Consider the following 18163-nt stretch of genomic DNA (forward strand, 5'->3'; position numbering starts at 1 on the left):
CGTTTAGTCTTTCTTCTGTAAAAAAAGCAGACTTATGTTTATCAAAACTGTTCATTCCATATCGACAAGAACGCTAGAAAACAATTCGACAGATTTCATCTAAAATAAACAAAAGCAAGACATAAATGAAGCAAACGTTTCAATTATTAGATTGAATGGATCGGAGCATCAGTTTTAAAAAGCTCGATTTATATAATCCGCATGGTAATTAGGAAGCACTGTTGTTGTGCAAAAAAAATCATCATCTGCTCCGATTCATTCCGTCGAAATTAAAGTATTAGATTCCCAAAACAACATAACCAAAACCTTCTGAAATAGTCCTAAAGAGAGATGAGAAAATAAAGCACAAACTGGAGATGAAAATCCTAAAGACAGAGAACTGGTAGATTGTGTCTGAATGGTACGGCAGCTAAAACTTTGCTTTATAGGGCGAGACTCACAGAAGCCCTAGTATGGATTGAGTTATCAGATTCAGAGTACTCGGCCCATATCTCATGGGTTAATGCTTGTCTTTTTTCTTAAAAGACTTCGTCAAATGATAAGCTCTTCTAATCGACCGGTTCGAATCACTAAACCAGTGATCAGAAAGATTCTTTGATGAGAATGTGTAAAACCAACCCGACGGAATCAAAGAGCATAAACACAAATCTCAACTTTTTGTCTCTTCATTTAGGAATCCTCAGATTACAAGAAAGTCTGATAAGCTTATTACACATGACATGGTAAAGAGTTATAGTTAGGTTTAACTTACGCATAGAAAAGGAAAGCGAAGAGCTTAAACCTTGGATTCACATGTCTAAACACTAAAGAGCATAACATCTAACACTGATGATATAACAGAGTTTCTACACTCTGTGCACCTCGGCATGAAGATAGAGAGATCATCACATATCCATGTCCTCAAAGATCTCTTCATCATCTTCTCCGTGCGGAGGTGTGTCACTGAGAAATGCATCGTATGCCAGGTTACTGCAACAGGCATTTTAAGAGTTAGAGAGGCTCTGAGAGAAGAAACGAAAACCAGCAACACGCTCTGAGAGAAGAAATGAATATGATTGGTAACTTACATTGCTCCTTCTTCGAGGAAAGGATCAGCATTAGGATTAGGGTTGTACACATATATCTCACATTCAGCTAGCTTTACAACCTGTGTCACATTTAAATGACTTAGTTCTTACCATTACTCTTGCCCAGCTTCTAATGTATCTTATTACAACAGTGAGTAAGAGCCTCGTACATTCCCTCAGGTAAGGGAAGCAGATATATGATAATATTATAGAAGCTTATGAGAAAAAGAAAAAAAAAAAAGCTTTTCTGTAACTGAGTTGCTAAAAGGTGAACATTTGAAATACCTTAGAAGCTTCAAACATGTAGTTGCTAAAAATCTGAGTAAACGTGTCCCAGCTTTCCTCCGAGAAAAACTGATGTGCTTTCACAGCGCTGGAAACAAAAAAAAACACAATAGGAAAAAAAAAACAATACAATAGTGATAGAGTTATATACATAGATTAGATGGACTCCTTCAAGTTCAATCAGACACTTCATGGACCTTTCACACAACCGGTTTAGTTTAGATTTTTTTTTGGGGGGGGGGGGCAATGGAGAGAATTGAACTCTCAGCAAGCAACGGTTCAAAGAACCGTTGGTCAAACCTTTCTGACAACACTCCCACAAAGATTATAAAAAGGGGATTATATATAGCGGGTTGCCATGTCGCCAAAGAAGCTGACAATGAACATTACCCATATAATCCCCCCTCCCTTAAAAGATTTTACAAACACATAACTGATTACCTGAAGTCGTAGTCTGGATACATCTGATAGAGTGTGAGAACCAAGTAGATCAAAGCCTTTCGACTGTTAATAAGCACCATTATACAGAGGTAAGAAGGATGTATACTATATATAAAAAGAAAGGTGACAGAAAAGCTCTGTAACATTGATTTATTACCTAGATCTGCTTAGCAAAAGATCAACGGGTGAAGAAGAGTCACTGTCGGAAGATTTCTCAAGATAGTCGAGCATCTGGACACGAACAATAGAAAACACATTCTTGGTTCAATGATTAAGCCCCCTCAAAAATAAACATGCTTGAGTCGAGTCATAACTCATAATGACCTCATTCTCCAAATTAAGAGACAATCTTTTATCAGTTCCCGCATGTTTGCCTAATCCAAAAAAAAAAACAAAACTAAAATTAGCTTTACAAGAAAAAGATAATTCTCCGAGAAAAACACAAACACTTGCTTACAAGAATAAGCTTCAAGGCAGCCTTTGATAGTTCTTTCCCCGAGATTTAAATGACCCATGAACACATTCAACCTGTAAGTAAAACCCAAAACTTATCCTCATAAATTCACCAAAAATATAACTCAATTTTTAAAAAAAATTAATAATAATTAACCTGTCGAGGTTAGTGTACTCCAGGAACTTTCATGATAGCCAACCAAAAACCCTCCAGATAGATGATGCGATGAACAAATGATAACCTAATAATTTTGTAAGATTATTCAAATTTATCACACTATTCTCAGATCAGAGCATAAGCATGAACACCCACCCAGCTATTAGCTCAATCCTAAACCCTAAAATTCCACTAAATTTGGGGGGGAAAATCACTCAACTACCAAAATTGAGATACATAACCGTAAAATCAGAAAATGAGCGGCAAAATATAATAATTGAATTCTTCGCAATTCGAGAGAAGAACATCGTACCTGAACCAGAACGAAACCTCTTCAACGGTTTCGCGGAAATTAAAGACGATAATTTTGTAGAATCTAAATTCAGCCGAAAACTGACCGAGAACCATACCGCCAAGGCTATACATATGTTATATGTAATCAACATTTGTTTTTTTTTGTTTTTCATAGTAGGGTTAAAATTATCTATTTTGTACCCGTGAATAAAGAAAATGTAGCACATTTTAAGAATAGGATGGAAGTTGCAGATGATCATGATTGCAATTCAGGAAGGACAGTCTCGGTGATAGGCTCAATGCGAAACAGCAACCGACGAAATTATATATTTTTAGCTTATGGTTTTGTGTTTTAGTTCGTTTCTTGTCTTTTTATGTCTTCCAAATATTCTCTTCAGCTATATGTTATATATATAGTACACACAAACTATTCGTATGCAAAAAGCTATAAACACACAAAACCATATCAGTGTATGTGCAGAAATTGTTGCAAAAAGCCATAAAACTCGAACACATGGAGATACTTGGAATCAAGAGAATTATAGAAAGAGAAGTTGTTGCAGAAATTTGATTTGACCATTGAACGAGCGGGAGAGAGAGCTGATGATAGTTATAAGGCTCCGACCGCCCACGGCTAATACGCCACCCACGCCCGCTCTCTCGGCCCATGGGCCCTATCCCATCTGACGGTCGGTTCGTTAATTTCTGAAGGCTCGAAATCATTGTTTACTGACCCTGCAATCACCACCCGACCTTTTCCCATGCTTTGGCCTCACTCGCACGCTATCGCGAATCACTTCCCGATAGGTCACCCATCCTTCCACTACTCCAGCTCAAGCACGCTTAACTCTGGAGTTCTTTCAGGATGTGCTCCGGAAAAGGTAAGTCAACTTTGCTGACATAGGTAGCCAAATCAATTCTCTTAAATCTTTTCACATATCACAACTCAGGATGTTACAATTCACCCCCTCTCAAAGAACGCAACGTCCTCGTTGCGCCCTACGACAGGTCTCAAGACGCTTCTCAGGTCAGAACTGAGATGGCTAACCAGCTCTGATACCACTTATAACGCCCCGACCGCCCACCTGCACCTAAATAAACACCTATGTCATTTCGTATCACCCATCCAGCTTGGCTAGCCATAGTTTCTATAACGTCCCGACTGCCCACAGCTAATGGGCCATCCACGCCCGCTCTCTCGGCCCGTGGACCCATCCCGTTCCAGTGATCGGTCCTCGTTAATTTCTAAAGGCTCGAAATCATTGTTTACTGACCCTTCAATCACCACCTACTAACTGATGTCGCTTGGAGTTAAAGTGTAATACATTGGCATGACATGTATAAGAATGCTTCGCTAGTGCAGAGATAGCTCAGAAATTGATATTGGCTTGGCTTGGGAAACATTATTAACTTGCCCATTTTGCTTTCTCTTTAGTAAGTCATCTTTGGTGACATAGGTAGCCAAATCAATTCTCTTAAACCTTTTCACATATCACAACTCGGGATGTTACAATAGTACTATTTTATATATATGCACAAGTATTTGTGTATCTATGTATTAAATTTGTTAAGGAGAATATTCGTTAAGACGTGAAGAGAAAGAGGTGGTTGAAGATAAAGGGGACATGCAATGCAGACAGAGAGAGAAAGTTATGTTTCTTTTTTACATCGGAATGATAACTTCTCCACTTAGAGCAACCGCAACGGCGGTTTATACTCAGTCCTTAGGTGTTAATCCTTAACTATTAACAATATAATAACATTATTTACCTTAGATAAGCTAAGGATGAGTCCTAAGCTAAGGATTAAAATTGGTTAGTCCTTGTTGACGTGGCAGGGGAATTGGTTCCGTCTCTTCACGGGTTTCGCGATTTCATCTCATTTGGAGTGAAGACGGAGAAAAAAATCAGAGAAGGCGATAAGGCGATAATGGTGTCGACGGTAAAGAAGATCAATCGAAGGGTTCTCGTCGGTGAAAGAGGATACTCGAAGGGTTCTCGACGGTATCAAAGGTAAATGGAAGGGTCCTCTTCCTGATTTATGGATTTACGCTAGGGTTCATGTTGTTTTCGTCGGCAATTAGGGTTTTGGATTTTTGTTTTCAATCGATTTATAGAATTTTGGGAGAGAAGTTAGCGTTTGATAACGATTTTTGTTTGAATCGATTTAGGGATTCTTTTTTTTCTAATCAACGTTTAAAAACGATACGGGTTTAAATCGATTGGGGGATATTTTCGTTTCTAATAAGTGTTTGCAAAAGATTAGTCTTTCAATTAGGGAGTAATCTTCTTCTCCTATGTGCTCTGAGTCTGTTGAGCTTATACAAATGTTGGCGAAAAGTGCTTTGATTATGTGATTTGTTTTAACGGCTATGTTGCTTTTCTTTCAGGTTAAGGAAATATGGGACGATATAGCTACAACCAGCCTTCATCATCAGAGGAGTATGATATAGATATAACATCGCTTCTTCAAGCCGAAGCCGACCTCTACGGGGAGGAAAAAATATTTCAATTTAATAAATAAATATTTCAATTTAATAAATAAATATTTCAATTTAACATGTTTTAATTTATTTTAAAAATGTTTATAATATTTTCAAATTTATTATTTTTTTATTCTTAAGGAGTCCTAATGGATAACACCATTGGACATACTAATTTGATTAGAGTCCTTAACTATTTAAAAAAAAAAATACTATAATATACCTAAGGATTCTAATGGTGACTACACCATTGGAGATGCTATTACTTCACTATATGGCTCGGAATTTACTTTGTCCAAGCCTGCCTAAAGGCACCTTTCTTCCAATGTGCATGTCCATGTTTATGCATTAAACTACAAAATATTCGCATGAAAAAATGACCTAGTGATATTGTTCATATATGGACTATACATTCATAAAAAAGGTTTTAACATTTTGTGCTTTTGCCAATACCATCCTCAAGTTTCTACTTTTTTCCATTTCTCATCCGGATCTTGAGTCGATTCTAAGAAACATGTGTACTGACGAATTTTTACAATTATTTAAAACGTTAACTCCACTCTAATAATAAAAGGCAGTTTTAATATGGTATAGTTACGTTGACAAAAACAAATTGAACCAACCATGCAAAAGGTAAATAAAAGCAAATAGTTAATGTTTGTGTACTCATCGAAGCCCAAACAATTTTTACACATTTCTATTTTTGGTATACCGTTCCTATATAGTAAAAAAAATTGATATTACAATTTTGTTTTCAAAGACAAACGGGATACAACTTTTTGTGGTTTGATTCAAAGGCTAAGTCATTTCATGCCCTATGCAATGTCACTAGAGGCCACGCCTCTGCACCTTTTCAGTTCCTCTTTTCCACCAAAAGCTGACTATTTCCCTCTGTTCATGTATGTGTCCTCTTGATGTAGTACCCTTCTTATTGACCATGCACTGATATAATGTTTTAATCTAAGTGATTCTTTGAACAAAACAAAAATCTTAGTAAGGGTTATGGTTGAGCATAGCATGATGAAATGTATATTTGGCAAGAACGGAAACATTCAAAGTTAAATGAGGTGGAAAAGACTTTATGATCCTAATACCTAGCTAGATGAATGTAATTTGGGGCTTTAGTTGTATATGATTGTAATTAAATTTGCATGTACTGTATATTTTCTTAATAAATCCACAGTTTACACCGTTTTAAACAATTTTTTTTAACATCGACTCTCTCCCACATCAGGAGAATCTATCGGCAAATCCAAGTCAACGAAACATTTTCGATCTATTTTGTATCCTCTTTCATATCTTGATTCTTGATGATGCTTTCTTTTTCTTGAAAAATATTTGTTGTTTTAACTATGAGTTGTGAGTTATCGTATTTATATGGGTAGGGTTGAATTTAGTTATATATGACATATGATCCCTGTTGGTTTTGATGGATTTATATATCGTAAAAAATATACTATAGTTAATGATTGTTTTATTAACAATTAAAAACATTTAGGTTGATTGATTAGTGCTTTGGTTGTTGTGGAGAGCCAAAAATATTTCTACAGCCACAATATTTAACAATCAAGTTTTGCTTTGATTTTTAAAACCCATAGCGTGCTTTCCATTATTTTATTTTATTTTTGCAGTAGACACTGATTTTTACACAGTAAAAAACAGTGCATTAGAAATTTATTAATAAATCTATGAGTTTTATAACACATAAAGTCAAAGCAAAAAATTTACGCTTACAGCTAAAAAATATACAGCTTAAATTCTATAACAAAAAACCAAAATCACAGGTTCAACCAATCAGAATGTTGTCGATGATTGTTACTACGACGCTGCTCCTTGCTTCTCAAGCCCTCTTGACATCTCCTTATTGCAGTATCAACATGAAGTAATTTTGAGTAGATTGGGATCAATTAAATTTCCTATTCCTATTTATTAGGAAAAATATTCCTAGTAACATAAAATTGTTGGGGAGCACACTTCTTACATTTTTTAGTTAAAAGTTAAGAGACAGATTCTTATATTCCGTTAATAATCCTATCCTAAGAACCTCCTATTAAACATGCTCTTAGAAGTACATTTCGATGAGAAACAATATGGTCGGTCAAAGCATCACAAGGTCTTTATGTTTTTTGCTGTGTGATCTGGGGAAGTGAGCTTTTAACGGAAAACATCATCATTTTCGGTGCATGCCGATTTCCCCTCAGCAATTATTTATTTATTTTTAATCACTGACTTAAATATTCGTAGTTTATCGCTTATGATCATTAACTACTATTCTTGGGAATATTAAAACACTTCATATCTAAATAATTGAAATTTGTCAGGTCTAATGTCATCATGCCTCGCACTCCACTCGTCTCGTTTTATGGCTTTACTGAATATCCCAGCTTTTATTTAGCCCTAGCAGAAATATTTAAAATATACTTTTTCTATTTTGTAATGTACCATGTTTTAGAAAGTTTTTGATGTTTCAATTCACTATGTAAATATTTTATTTTTTTAAGTAATCTTAACTTTTTAAAATGCTATATAGGCAATAGTATTTTGTATTCTATTTTTTAATTGTTGAATATTCAATTTCTATTTTAATAATATTTTTAGACAAATTTTTTTTTTTTTTAATAATTGTGCGTAAGTTTAAAACATCATATATCTTTGAACAAATGTAGTTATTAAAAGTGCAACTTCTTTTATCTCTTTAACTTGTAAAGACCACACACACTAGCAAAACAAAACAAAAATTACGTGATATGCTATATAATTTGACTCGGTCAAGTCGTTGTATATTTTCCTAGTTATAATATATGTCCATGCCACCTTTTATATATTTTTAAGGTACAATAGTGATTAATATTTCTTTAGTTATATAAGATGAATTACTTCATAATATTTTGATTGTGAATTTCCAAGCTGTTTCTATAACTAGTGGAGCGGTTGTGCCTAAAAAGTAATTGTTTTACCATAGATTTACAGTTAAACTTTAAAATACAAATTATTTATTGTTTTGGTAAACATGTAATTTAATATTTTATTTATAGTTATCATAATTTTTTTTTGCTTAATTTATTTTTTGTAACAAAATTTATGAATTAGTTTATGATAATTTATGATTTGTTTTATCTGCATATATAAAAGAAGATAATGTAGTGAATTAGCGCGAGTAGGGATTTTTAGAATTCTGCCAAATATGGTTTTGCATCTGCTGAACCATGTACGACGTATAAGACAAACTTTAATTTGGGGGTAATAATACATATAATTTATTTTGAGATAGCTCATAATATTTAAGAAAATCAAAGTTATGAAATGGTGTCGAGCATGTATATGCATGAGTAAACGTATGTAATCTGTTGTTGTATATACGTGATATAAGCTGTATTTTGTGTCTCGCATGATACGTGTTAGATAAAACGATATATATTAGTTGTAATGATAAGATACATTGAGGAATATACCACTATAGTTCTTCTCCTGAAGTATTAATATCTTATGTGCGTTGAATATAGAATAGAAGACTTTTGTTGGCTTGATGACGCAGGTAATATGCTGATTTTATTTGATTTAATTTTGTTATTGTGGATTGAGTTCTCCATGCAGTTAGATTGGTTCAATTTTACAGCTTCCTATATATATTTATTTTTGAAAAATATGAATGTAGGCGTACAATGCTTTTTCGCGGCCTTCCGACAAAAAAATGAAACGATAAAGTCATGGCTTGTTTAACACATACATAAATAGTAACTGAGGATTCATCTTGTGAATCGAAGGATTGTTCAAATCATTGTATTACGATGTTTATTCATGCTTTTTGTCCACACTTTATGGTTTTAAATGATAGAAATCTTTGGATTCTGATAATTATCTTCCATTTTTTTGTTTAAAGGGTGGTGAAGAAAAAGAAAAAGGACAAGAAAATACGTGTATATAATAATGATACCAACATATATGTACTTAGATTGACCGCATAAGGGCAGGGTTATCGGAGTTTTTAGTGGGGTTTTAGTGAGTTTTTTAAAGGGAGGAGAGTCCACATGAAAGAAAAAATCGGTGACAGAAAGACCAAAATAATGATCGTTGTTCGCTGGTTTTTTGCACTGTTCACGGGCCCCACTGACACGTGACAGTCCGTGATTTGTTGGTTTTTAATTTTTTTTTATTCAGACAAAAAAAATAAAATAAAAATTAAAAAACGTATTTGGGTTTCAGCGTTTAATCATGGTCTAAGAAGCTTTTTCGTATACCTAGTGGCCACAGTCTATGTATAATTGCAATATTGATCCCTCGTTCTCTCTCCCTGAAACGATTTAATCTCCACAAGATATATTCTCTTCCTCCTCAAATCCTCTCTTCCTCCTCAAATCCTCTCTTATCATTAAGACACATACTCTCTCTCTCTCTCTAGCTCCATGTCTTTTACGGTCTCTGACCATTCCTCGAGTTCTCGATCTCTAGTCTCCATCTAAGAACCCTAATTTATTATTCTCTCCTCCGTTTCCCTTCATGTTGAGATCATCAGAAACTCTTTGTCCCGCTCCTCTCCTGCTTTCTTTGGCTATTCCGGTCACCGGATTTTGCCATGGTTCCTGATACTGAATCCTCCTCCTCCACAACGCTTCTTCTTTCATGTGGGTTTTCCAATAATTTCGCTTTTATGAGGTTATTACAAAAAGCTCATTATTTCTCTGCCGTCTCTGAAGACGACAACAACAAAGATCGCCAAGTAAAAGATAACCATCACCAATTTTGTAGGAGAAACTGTAGTTTCATGGCCGATCAAGAAGAGCCTAGGAGTACTACTTCTAGGCTAATCTACAAGGACGATGACGACAACAACATTAATAGCAATAACAATAATAATGCCAACGATGACGCCGAAAATCATGAGATGAGGCAAGAAGGGTGGCTCCGGTTAAGCATAGGCCACGAGAATGATGCTAAACCGGATATTGACCATCGGCAACATCATCAAACCGATACAGCGGCTAGAAGGAACTCTTTTCTAGAGCTTAACCTTTCCTCTGGCGGTTCAAATAGAGAAGGAGTTGGTCTTCCATTGTCATCTCTCTTTCATCATCAGCATCAACAAGGAGGGATGATGATCAATCCATTGATGTTCCCTACCAGGCCTGATCAGGAGATGATTGGTTCTTGGGCGGCTGCTGCCTTTCGAATGCCACAAAACCTAATGGAACCAACACCATCATCTGCTTCTTTGATAATGCCACTGATAGGACCGTACTTTGGTCGCACCAATTTCCAGCAGCAGTTACTAGGGGACAATAATAATAATAATAATAATAATAATAATAATAATAATAATAATAATCAGGATGTGGTGGCTGGTCCAAGCTCGAGTTTTCGAGTCATTGATCCACCTAGGCGACCCCATTCCGGCATTTGGTTCCTCCTTCAAGCTTCTCAAAAACAGTAAGTGCTAAATGTTAACTTCTTTTAAACTATGTTATGTAAGGTCCATAATCTCATAATTACAAAAATTAAGTACAGAATCATTAACCAATCGGACTTTCAAGTCTTATTATGGTTTTAATTATTAAGTGTCATATTTTTTTTTTCAATTTTAAGTTATATTGGCTTTGTCTTTGGTGAACGTTATAGGACAAGAGAACCATTCTTGCCTCAGATACACAAGAGCTACTTGAGAATCAAGTAAGTACTCGTCGATGATCAAGATTTTACAGTTCTCATTATTTTCTTCAACCAGCTAGTAATTTATAATACATACTAATTAAGAATGATAGATAAAACGTTAATCTTATCAAAATTGTGTATGGCTAATTAATTTTGGTGTTATTTGATTACGTAGGGACGGGAAGATGACTGTTCGACTATTGATGAAATATTTGGTGAATAAGTTGCGATTGGAGCACGAATCCCAGGTACTTTCTACTCAATCTCATCATCTTTTTAATTTTCCTTTCTTTAACTTTATTGTTCTAGATTCCATGTACACGTTTGCTTGCCGTAACTACAATCTTTTTAGTTGTTTTCAGAAACAAAACAAAAAATCTAAAACATTGCATAAATACTATTTTGAGCATAAAAGATTATAAGAATAGTAGTATGATAAACAGAAACATATTAGTAAAAAAGGAGAGAGAGTACATTCATGGGGGTTGGTAGACTGAGGAACATGACAACAACTTCGGAACTAAATTGCCACAAAAGTGTCTCCATGTTAATTAGGTCACAAGTAGATGTCGCTGCTAGGTAGAAACCGTTTTGTTATTTCTTTGTTTTTATATGCTTATTATCCATTAATCGTCTTTCAACCTTTTTCGAGTTTGTCTTATTTGCTCCTTTTTATAGCTTAGGGGTAATTGATACGGTCGAGGCGTCTAGCCATTAGTTTGTGCCTCGTGTGATCAACTTAATTCTCATTAGAGATGAGTGCACCCTTTTTAATTTGTTTCTTTTTACATTATATAAGTGGCAATCCACCTACCAATCTACTTATATACGAAGATTGAAATTTAGAAACCGATTCCTTTATGAAAATATGTTGTGCTTACGTTTAAAATGTTCACAGCATCTTTCCTGAATATGTAAGTTTTTTTTCTAAAAAAAGAAAGTGTAAATGTAAGTTACTTCGAGCTAGGGCCAATTGTGAAAAGCTTGAGAATAATGTTAGGATACTTTCTTTTTTAATGTTCGGATACTTATGATAAATCACATATAAAAACTCTTTATTTAAGTAATAAGTTTACTGTTTTCGGATATATCTTAATAATTTTATATTCATTGTCGATATATTATAAAAAAAATTGAACTTATACTAGTTTGAGAGACATTGCCAAAATTCTTACAGCTATTATGAATTATTTGATTATTTTAACTGGTTTGGATAGATTCTGATTATAACATCACACCGCAGTTAGAAAACTCAATTCATGGAAACCAATTGTATATTTGCAAGTAACATACGTACACGAACATTATATTATATATGTATATACACGTACAAGTACAACTGACTATATCTATATCGCACGCTTTTTTTAGAGCTAGTTAATTATCTCAAATGATGAATACAATAAAGTAGCTTCCTATCATATGCATGCTGACTTATTTGAAATCTTACAAGTCGAATTCATGAAACAAAAAGTGTACTTTCCCTTAATATTTCTGGTGGAAGAAATATAATTCAATCCCTAAAGTTACGTACGATGCTTTGCAAATTTTAATAATTGATATATGTGCATTAATACGCCCGCTTACGCATAACACGCCGGCTGCAACCGAAATGCATTTTTTTGGAATTAAAACTTTTCAAATGCTTAATTCATGTACATTTTAAAAAAATTTCACCGGTTAAAATTGAAAAATGGAATGTGTATTCCATTTCATTCCATATCATTCCAGAAAAAAAAATTAACTATCATTCGAAAAATCATTCGAGATCAAAAACGTTTTGAAATAAGTGAAATGAAGATTCCATTCCATTAAATTCTAGAAATAGTAATTCCTATCATTCCACATATTCCTTTTAGTTGTCACCAGTTACACCCGCTATTACTTTAATGATTTTTTTAACCAAGATAACTTTTATGATTTCTAAATTAATTATTACAATTTTATTGTCAACGGATAAATAAAAAAGTTTTGTTTAGAAATAAAAGTGTGCATGGACCGTCATTAGTGGTGTGCTTGTGATAAATAGCAAACAATGAAATATAATTGTTTTTTTCTTATTTCAAATACGTAGCCTTTTCCTCTCGATCTCTTTTTTTTCTAATGTTTTCAAACAAAATTGAAAGCCACACACAGATAAATCTTTTGGACGCCGTACGAAATTGCATGCGACTTTTAAATAAACATAAATAAAATCCAACCTTATAGCTAGGTATGTTATCTTTTTGAAGAATGAGCTAGCCTGCATTGATCCCTGCATATATATATATATATATGTTATATTCCAATGCATAAAAAAATACTTAGAAATGTGGGAATATAGTTGATATACTCCTTTACATAAAATGAAAACGAAATCCTTAAAAGGAGAAGAATACAAATTTAATGGATATTTTTGAAATAATATCAATAATCGAGATGATGATCTTAGATTATTTGGAATTATAATAAATACATCAGGTTGTTGCAAGCATGTTTTCCTAAACCATTCTTTAGAAGCTTAGAGGTCTATTAAATTTAATTAACATGGAAGGAAGATAAAGTAAACTATAATTTCTAGGTCAACTCAATGTTTAAAATTCACTCAAATCACTAAGTTTATCTATCTTCTTGCATTAAGCCATGGCATGAAGTATAGTATGTAAATGGAAGGAGGCAACGAGTATATATAAATGCATATCTTTGCACTCTCATACACATTAAATATGTGACATGTCTGATATATATATTTATCGAATATTTAAGTTTTTATTGCCAAGCTGTTTATTTCTTGTCCATTTCTCCTAAACTACACAATATAAAATAATATAAAAATGTTAGATATCAGAATTTTTTTAAAACATTTTACATTTGGAATACCGAAAGAATATATGTGTAAAAATATATTTTCATATATATAGATGATATAATTATGTGAATGTGTGTGCGTAAATTATTTTAGGTAGGGCATAGGTATCAAGAGTGATTAATATATATGAGTGTCATGATTAACCAGCCATAATCTGACTTCGTGGAGGCATTGTTCGCCCATTTTGTTTTTTCCCCTTTTTAAGTTTCCTTTGACTTTTTAGACGTAATAAGAAAAGAAAAGCCTTAAAAAGCTCCAAATATTACACAAATTTCAAGTTTCCTTCTGCGCCACATGTTTTTTTTTGTCAACTCGTTCGTCATTCCATGTCATAACAAATAAATTCTCAAATGACAAATGGCAATTACTTATATTTGATTTGTCTTGTCGTAATTAACTAATCAAAAGTTATTTCCACCCTTTGTTGGTAAAGACTAGAGAGCATGCATAAAACACTTGTTTCTCTCAATTTTTAAAATATTAAGTAACCATAATTAATATTCCAACATTTGTTTTTTATAAGAATCCTAGTCTTAAATCACCATGGATAAACAAGAATAATTTTGTCTTCCAAAATTCATATCGTAGATTCGTACTTACTTTCATGATGAGCCTTGATTAACAATTTTGGATAAAAATGCTTGTTACGTTTCATTCTAATATTTCACATCATTATTCTATGTAGACTATATATAGTTCTACTCTACAACTTTTGATTTAGAAAAGCGTATAATGGTAATTATTTATTATAAAATGTCATAGCATGAGATGAATATAAATATATGACTTTAAAATTACCTTCACAAATTAGTAGTTTTTCGTTCTTCCACGTAAACTTAAGATAGGAAGTATAGAAGGAGGCTTATAGCCAAATCGTCATGCTTATGTTAGAAGTGGCTCATCAACAACAACAATAAAATTCGTTCGCCTTGGTTTAGTTGATTATTTGTTACTTGTTAGTGTCTTGTGTAGGACCCTTTCTTCACAAGACCCCTAACGAATTTTGTGCTTGAAAAGCCTTTTACCCATCAGGCCATCAACCATAGTCATATCCTCTAAGTGCTGCATTTTCTTGAATAAATAAAGAAATTGTAAAGCGTATCTTACAAATACAAAACTAATAAAAATCTATTAGTTTGGGGAATATGCTACTTATTATATAATACTAACCAAAGAAAATGGATATGTACAGCAACTGTACAATTGGTATATTCTTACAATTGGTATATTCTAGGTATGTAACTGAACTTTCTAACACCATCAACTGCATTATATAGTATATATATTCCCACTAAGTAAAAGCATAAAACTTGTGACTTAAATGATTTTGGGGTCGCTAATATTAGTCATCGAAACTTAAAACAAAATACGTGCGTGAGATGATGGTGAAGTTTTCATGGGGTAGTGTCTCCGTAACTGAATTTCCTACGTCTAGAAAAACTATTTATTTTTGGCTAGGAAAAAACTTATATTTCTCGGCACAATATCTTTGTAAAACATATCATCAATTTATCTACATCTGCTTTTTATTTTTGGAACGTATATATATAGATATAGATATTTGTGAACACTTATATACCAAAATATTATAAGCCATAAATATAAGAGAATGAAGAAAATGAAAAATGATAGTAGGAGAATGCGTTAGAATGGCTTTGGCGCGTTTGAAAACTTGCTTTTTTCTAAATTTGCTTTGTGTACCCTTGATTATTCAATTGAAAACATGGTTCCAGATTTTATCCTAAAATGAACTTCTGAAATATTCCTGAGTCCTCACCATGAGTTGAATACTCAGACATTACGGCATATATAACATTAGTCTAATGGGAAGAGTCACTAGAAAATGCATTGCGGGTAGAAAAAGGGTGGGCCACAAAATGATTAACATTTTGGACGTCGTGGATACCATTCAAATTAATTAGATCTTGAATAAGCATTGCATAGTTTTCTTTAACGTGTTATATATATATATGTGAAATAAGTCAGTGGAGTCATTGTTGATGTTGCTCTTCTTTAAAAGCAATTGAAAATCAGGAATCTTAGAAGTAAAGAAGATATGACATAGTTACGGCATTGTGTAGCCACCGCGAAACGTGGCTCTCTCCGTCATCCCTACGAAGCAATGATCTCATTAAACCCAATTAGTCAGTTTTCTTATCACATCATATCTTTATATATAAAAGTAGTATAATATACACGCGTTACTGGCACATATATACCTAGAGAGTCATATTGAGCCTCGCATTCGTTGCATATACTTCACGTAGGCCGTATAGTTATTTAAGATTCGGTCCGAACATGTTATTTATTAAGACGTCCGTTCATTCCCGAAACTACACGTTTAGGTCAAATTTAGCTTTGGTCTATGTTTTTGTGTGTATTGTTATATACATTAATCACTTAGTTAATTTTGATCGTGGTTAGCATAGAAATTACTGATACTATAATTTATGACTAATACTGTTTTGTTTTGTTATATAAAATGAAAAAAGCAGGTAGAGATAAGATGCAGAGAGCAGGAACTGGAGCCGGTGTTGACACTACAACACGTGAGAGATGCAATATGGAGAGGGAACAGATACAATTCTTCTATTTCACAAAACCTTACTTTGCTTCCAAACTCATCTATCTCTGATCATCTAATGGTCCTCCATTATGGTAGGAGGAGTACTCTTTCTTAATTACATACATACATATATATTTCTTTTTTATTTTATTTATTTATTTAACACCATATTATCATTCAAAAAAAAAAACTGCACAACCTTACTTCTTAACTCAAAAGTCCACCTTCTTCAGTTGATTTCCCCTCTTTTTTACTTCTTCAGTTTTGTGATTTTTACTTTCCCTAAAGGTTTTTTAGGTCCAATTTATTTAATATCAATCAAGAATAAAAAGAGTATCTAACTCGTTAGGAGTATGCATGCCCCCATTGATGATTTTATTGTTGTGTCTTCTGGGTTGTGAGTGAAAATGTATTCAGTATTTATGTTCATTATTTTTCATACTATTACTGTTTACGTACTATTGCTAGTGGCTTCCTTTTGACATACATGTTGCTGCCTATGTTCTGAAAAATTGACCGTTTGGAAAAAGAAATGGGCCTGATTCGGCCTATCCTAGTGCGAACTTAATATCAAACTAGCCATTTCTAAACTCCAAGCCTCCTGAGAAAGGTATGCTAACTCTTAGTATCCACTAACCAAACCTCTAAATGAACCAATATCCATTTTTTCAAGCAGCAAGAATAATAAAAATCAAGAGAGACCAACCTGGCATAGTTTGATACAAGCTATTTTTTCTGTCTTATATATTAGATATTATCAATCCAACCGATGACAACAAAAAATGAAATTACAACTACGTGTTGCTAAAAGCTTCAAGATTTAATTGGTGTATTGCAGATTGTTCGTAATCTTGATGATACACAACACTAGTCGTCAAGGCATAGTTATAGTACATCTTACTCAAAAAGCGATGGTCTATAACTATGCCTTGACGACTAGTGTTGTGTATCATCAAGATTACGAACAATCTGCAATACACCAATTAAATCTTGAAGCTTTTAGCAACACGTAGTTGTAATTTCATTTTTTGTTGTCATCGGTTGGATTGATAATATCTAATATATAAGACAGAAAAAACGCGATTTGACTTAACGCACTTCCTCACATACATTTCATTTACATATGATGGGGAAAGAGGTGTACACGTGGATCTTCATGGTTGATGAAAAAGTGAGAGTTTTTTAAGACAAGTGAAGCAGGGCTGGAAATTTTAGTCATTATCCGTGGGTTTCGTCCTGTTTGACTCGGGTTTCGTCCTGTTGGTCGGCCGCCAACCCGTCAAATTCAAAAATCTAAAAACAAAAAAGTTATAAAAAATAAAAATCTGTAAGAAATATTTTAAAATAATATAATTTTAGCTATTTTTTGTGTAAAGATGATATATAATAAAAATAATTATTTTATTAAATTTAATATTACCTACGAGTCTAGCAGGGTTATCCACTAATCTTATAATACGATTTTTTTCCGGACTATGCAGATCAAAATTTATATTATTAAAAGAGAAATACCCATTTGAAAATGTTCTTACTTCATTAATTAAACTCCTTTTTTTTTCCTTGCCTTTTTCAGTTGCATTTATGAAATATCCTAAAACGAATAAAACTGTCTAATTTATTACTTGTCTTTTCAGTTACATTAATGAAATATGCTTAAATGAATTTAAACTTCATATTTTATTGTTTGTCTTTTTCAGTTACCTCAATGAAATATCCTTAAATAAATTTGGACATAATGTCATTTAATTAACCAAAGAAACTCATGAGTTATACTTACGTGCATAATTTTAATAATGGAGATTTTTAAAAACGTGCATCATTAAAATGTTACCTAAAACATGCAGCACTAATATATAACATGCATCAATAAAACTAGAATTTGACTCACACAATTGTACGGATATTATTTTCAGTTGATTAAATT

General features: G+C 33.1%; 2 protein-coding genes across 3 annotated transcripts; one reads left to right on the forward strand and one right to left on the reverse strand.

Annotated features, from left to right (window-relative positions):
- Positions 1 to 647: 647 nt before the first annotated feature.
- Positions 648 to 2652, reverse strand: LOC106325976 (repressor of RNA polymerase III transcription MAF1 homolog). Its single transcript, XM_013764023.1, has 8 exons — positions 2627 to 2652; positions 2251 to 2321; positions 2118 to 2167; positions 1951 to 2024; positions 1794 to 1856; positions 1353 to 1440; positions 1068 to 1147; positions 648 to 969 (listed from the first exon to the last, which is right to left on the reverse strand). The coding sequence occupies exons 2-8, from the start codon at positions 2306 to 2308 to the stop codon at positions 885 to 887; spliced, it is 498 nt and encodes a 165-aa protein (XP_013619477.1). The 5' UTR covers positions 2309 to 2321; positions 2627 to 2652; the 3' UTR covers positions 648 to 884.
- Positions 2653 to 9552: 6900 nt separating this feature from the next.
- LOC106325925 (beclin-1-like protein A) lies at positions 9553 to 16652 on the forward strand. Of its 2 annotated transcripts, none has more exons than XM_013763974.1 (4): positions 9553 to 10603; positions 10793 to 10843; positions 11001 to 11073; positions 16166 to 16652. In XM_013763974.1, exons 1-4 carry the CDS (start codon positions 9753 to 9755, stop codon positions 16352 to 16354), a joined length of 1164 nt encoding a protein of 387 aa, XP_013619428.1. In that variant the 5' UTR covers positions 9553 to 9752; the 3' UTR covers positions 16355 to 16652. The 2 variants fall into 2 exon arrangements, with proteins under 2 accessions (XP_013619428.1, XP_013619429.1); XM_013763975.1 differs by having other exon boundaries at positions 16169 to 16652.
- The last annotated feature ends 1511 nt before the right edge of the window (positions 16653 to 18163 follow it).

Source organism: Brassica oleracea, chromosome C2, assembly GCF_000695525.1.
Source record: "Brassica oleracea var. oleracea cultivar TO1000 chromosome C2, BOL, whole genome shotgun sequence".
NCBI lineage: Eukaryota > Viridiplantae > Streptophyta > Magnoliopsida > Brassicales > Brassicaceae > Brassica > Brassica oleracea.

Coding starts and splice junctions, on each gene's coding strand:
- LOC106325976 (XM_013764023.1), bottom strand. CDS start 2,308: ATGGGTCATTTAAATCTCGGGGAAAGAACTATCAAAGGCTGCCTTGAA. Junction 1,441..1,793: donor TATCCAGACTACGACTTCAG/GTAATCAGTTAT, acceptor TTTTGTTTCCAG/CGCTGTGAAAGCACATCAGT. Junction 1,148..1,352: donor ACATGTTTGAAGCTTCTAAG/GTATTTCAAATG, acceptor AATGTGACACAG/GTTGTAAAGCTAGCTGAATG.
- LOC106325925 (XM_013763974.1), top strand. CDS start 9,753: ATGGTTCCTGATACTGAATCCTCCTCCTCCACAACGCTTCTTCTTTCA. Junction 10,604..10,792: donor CTTCAAGCTTCTCAAAAACA/GTAAGTGCTAAA, acceptor TGAACGTTATAG/GACAAGAGAACCATTCTTGC. Junction 11,074..16,165: donor GATTGGAGCACGAATCCCAG/GTACTTTCTACT, acceptor AAATGAAAAAAG/CAGGTAGAGATAAGATGCAG.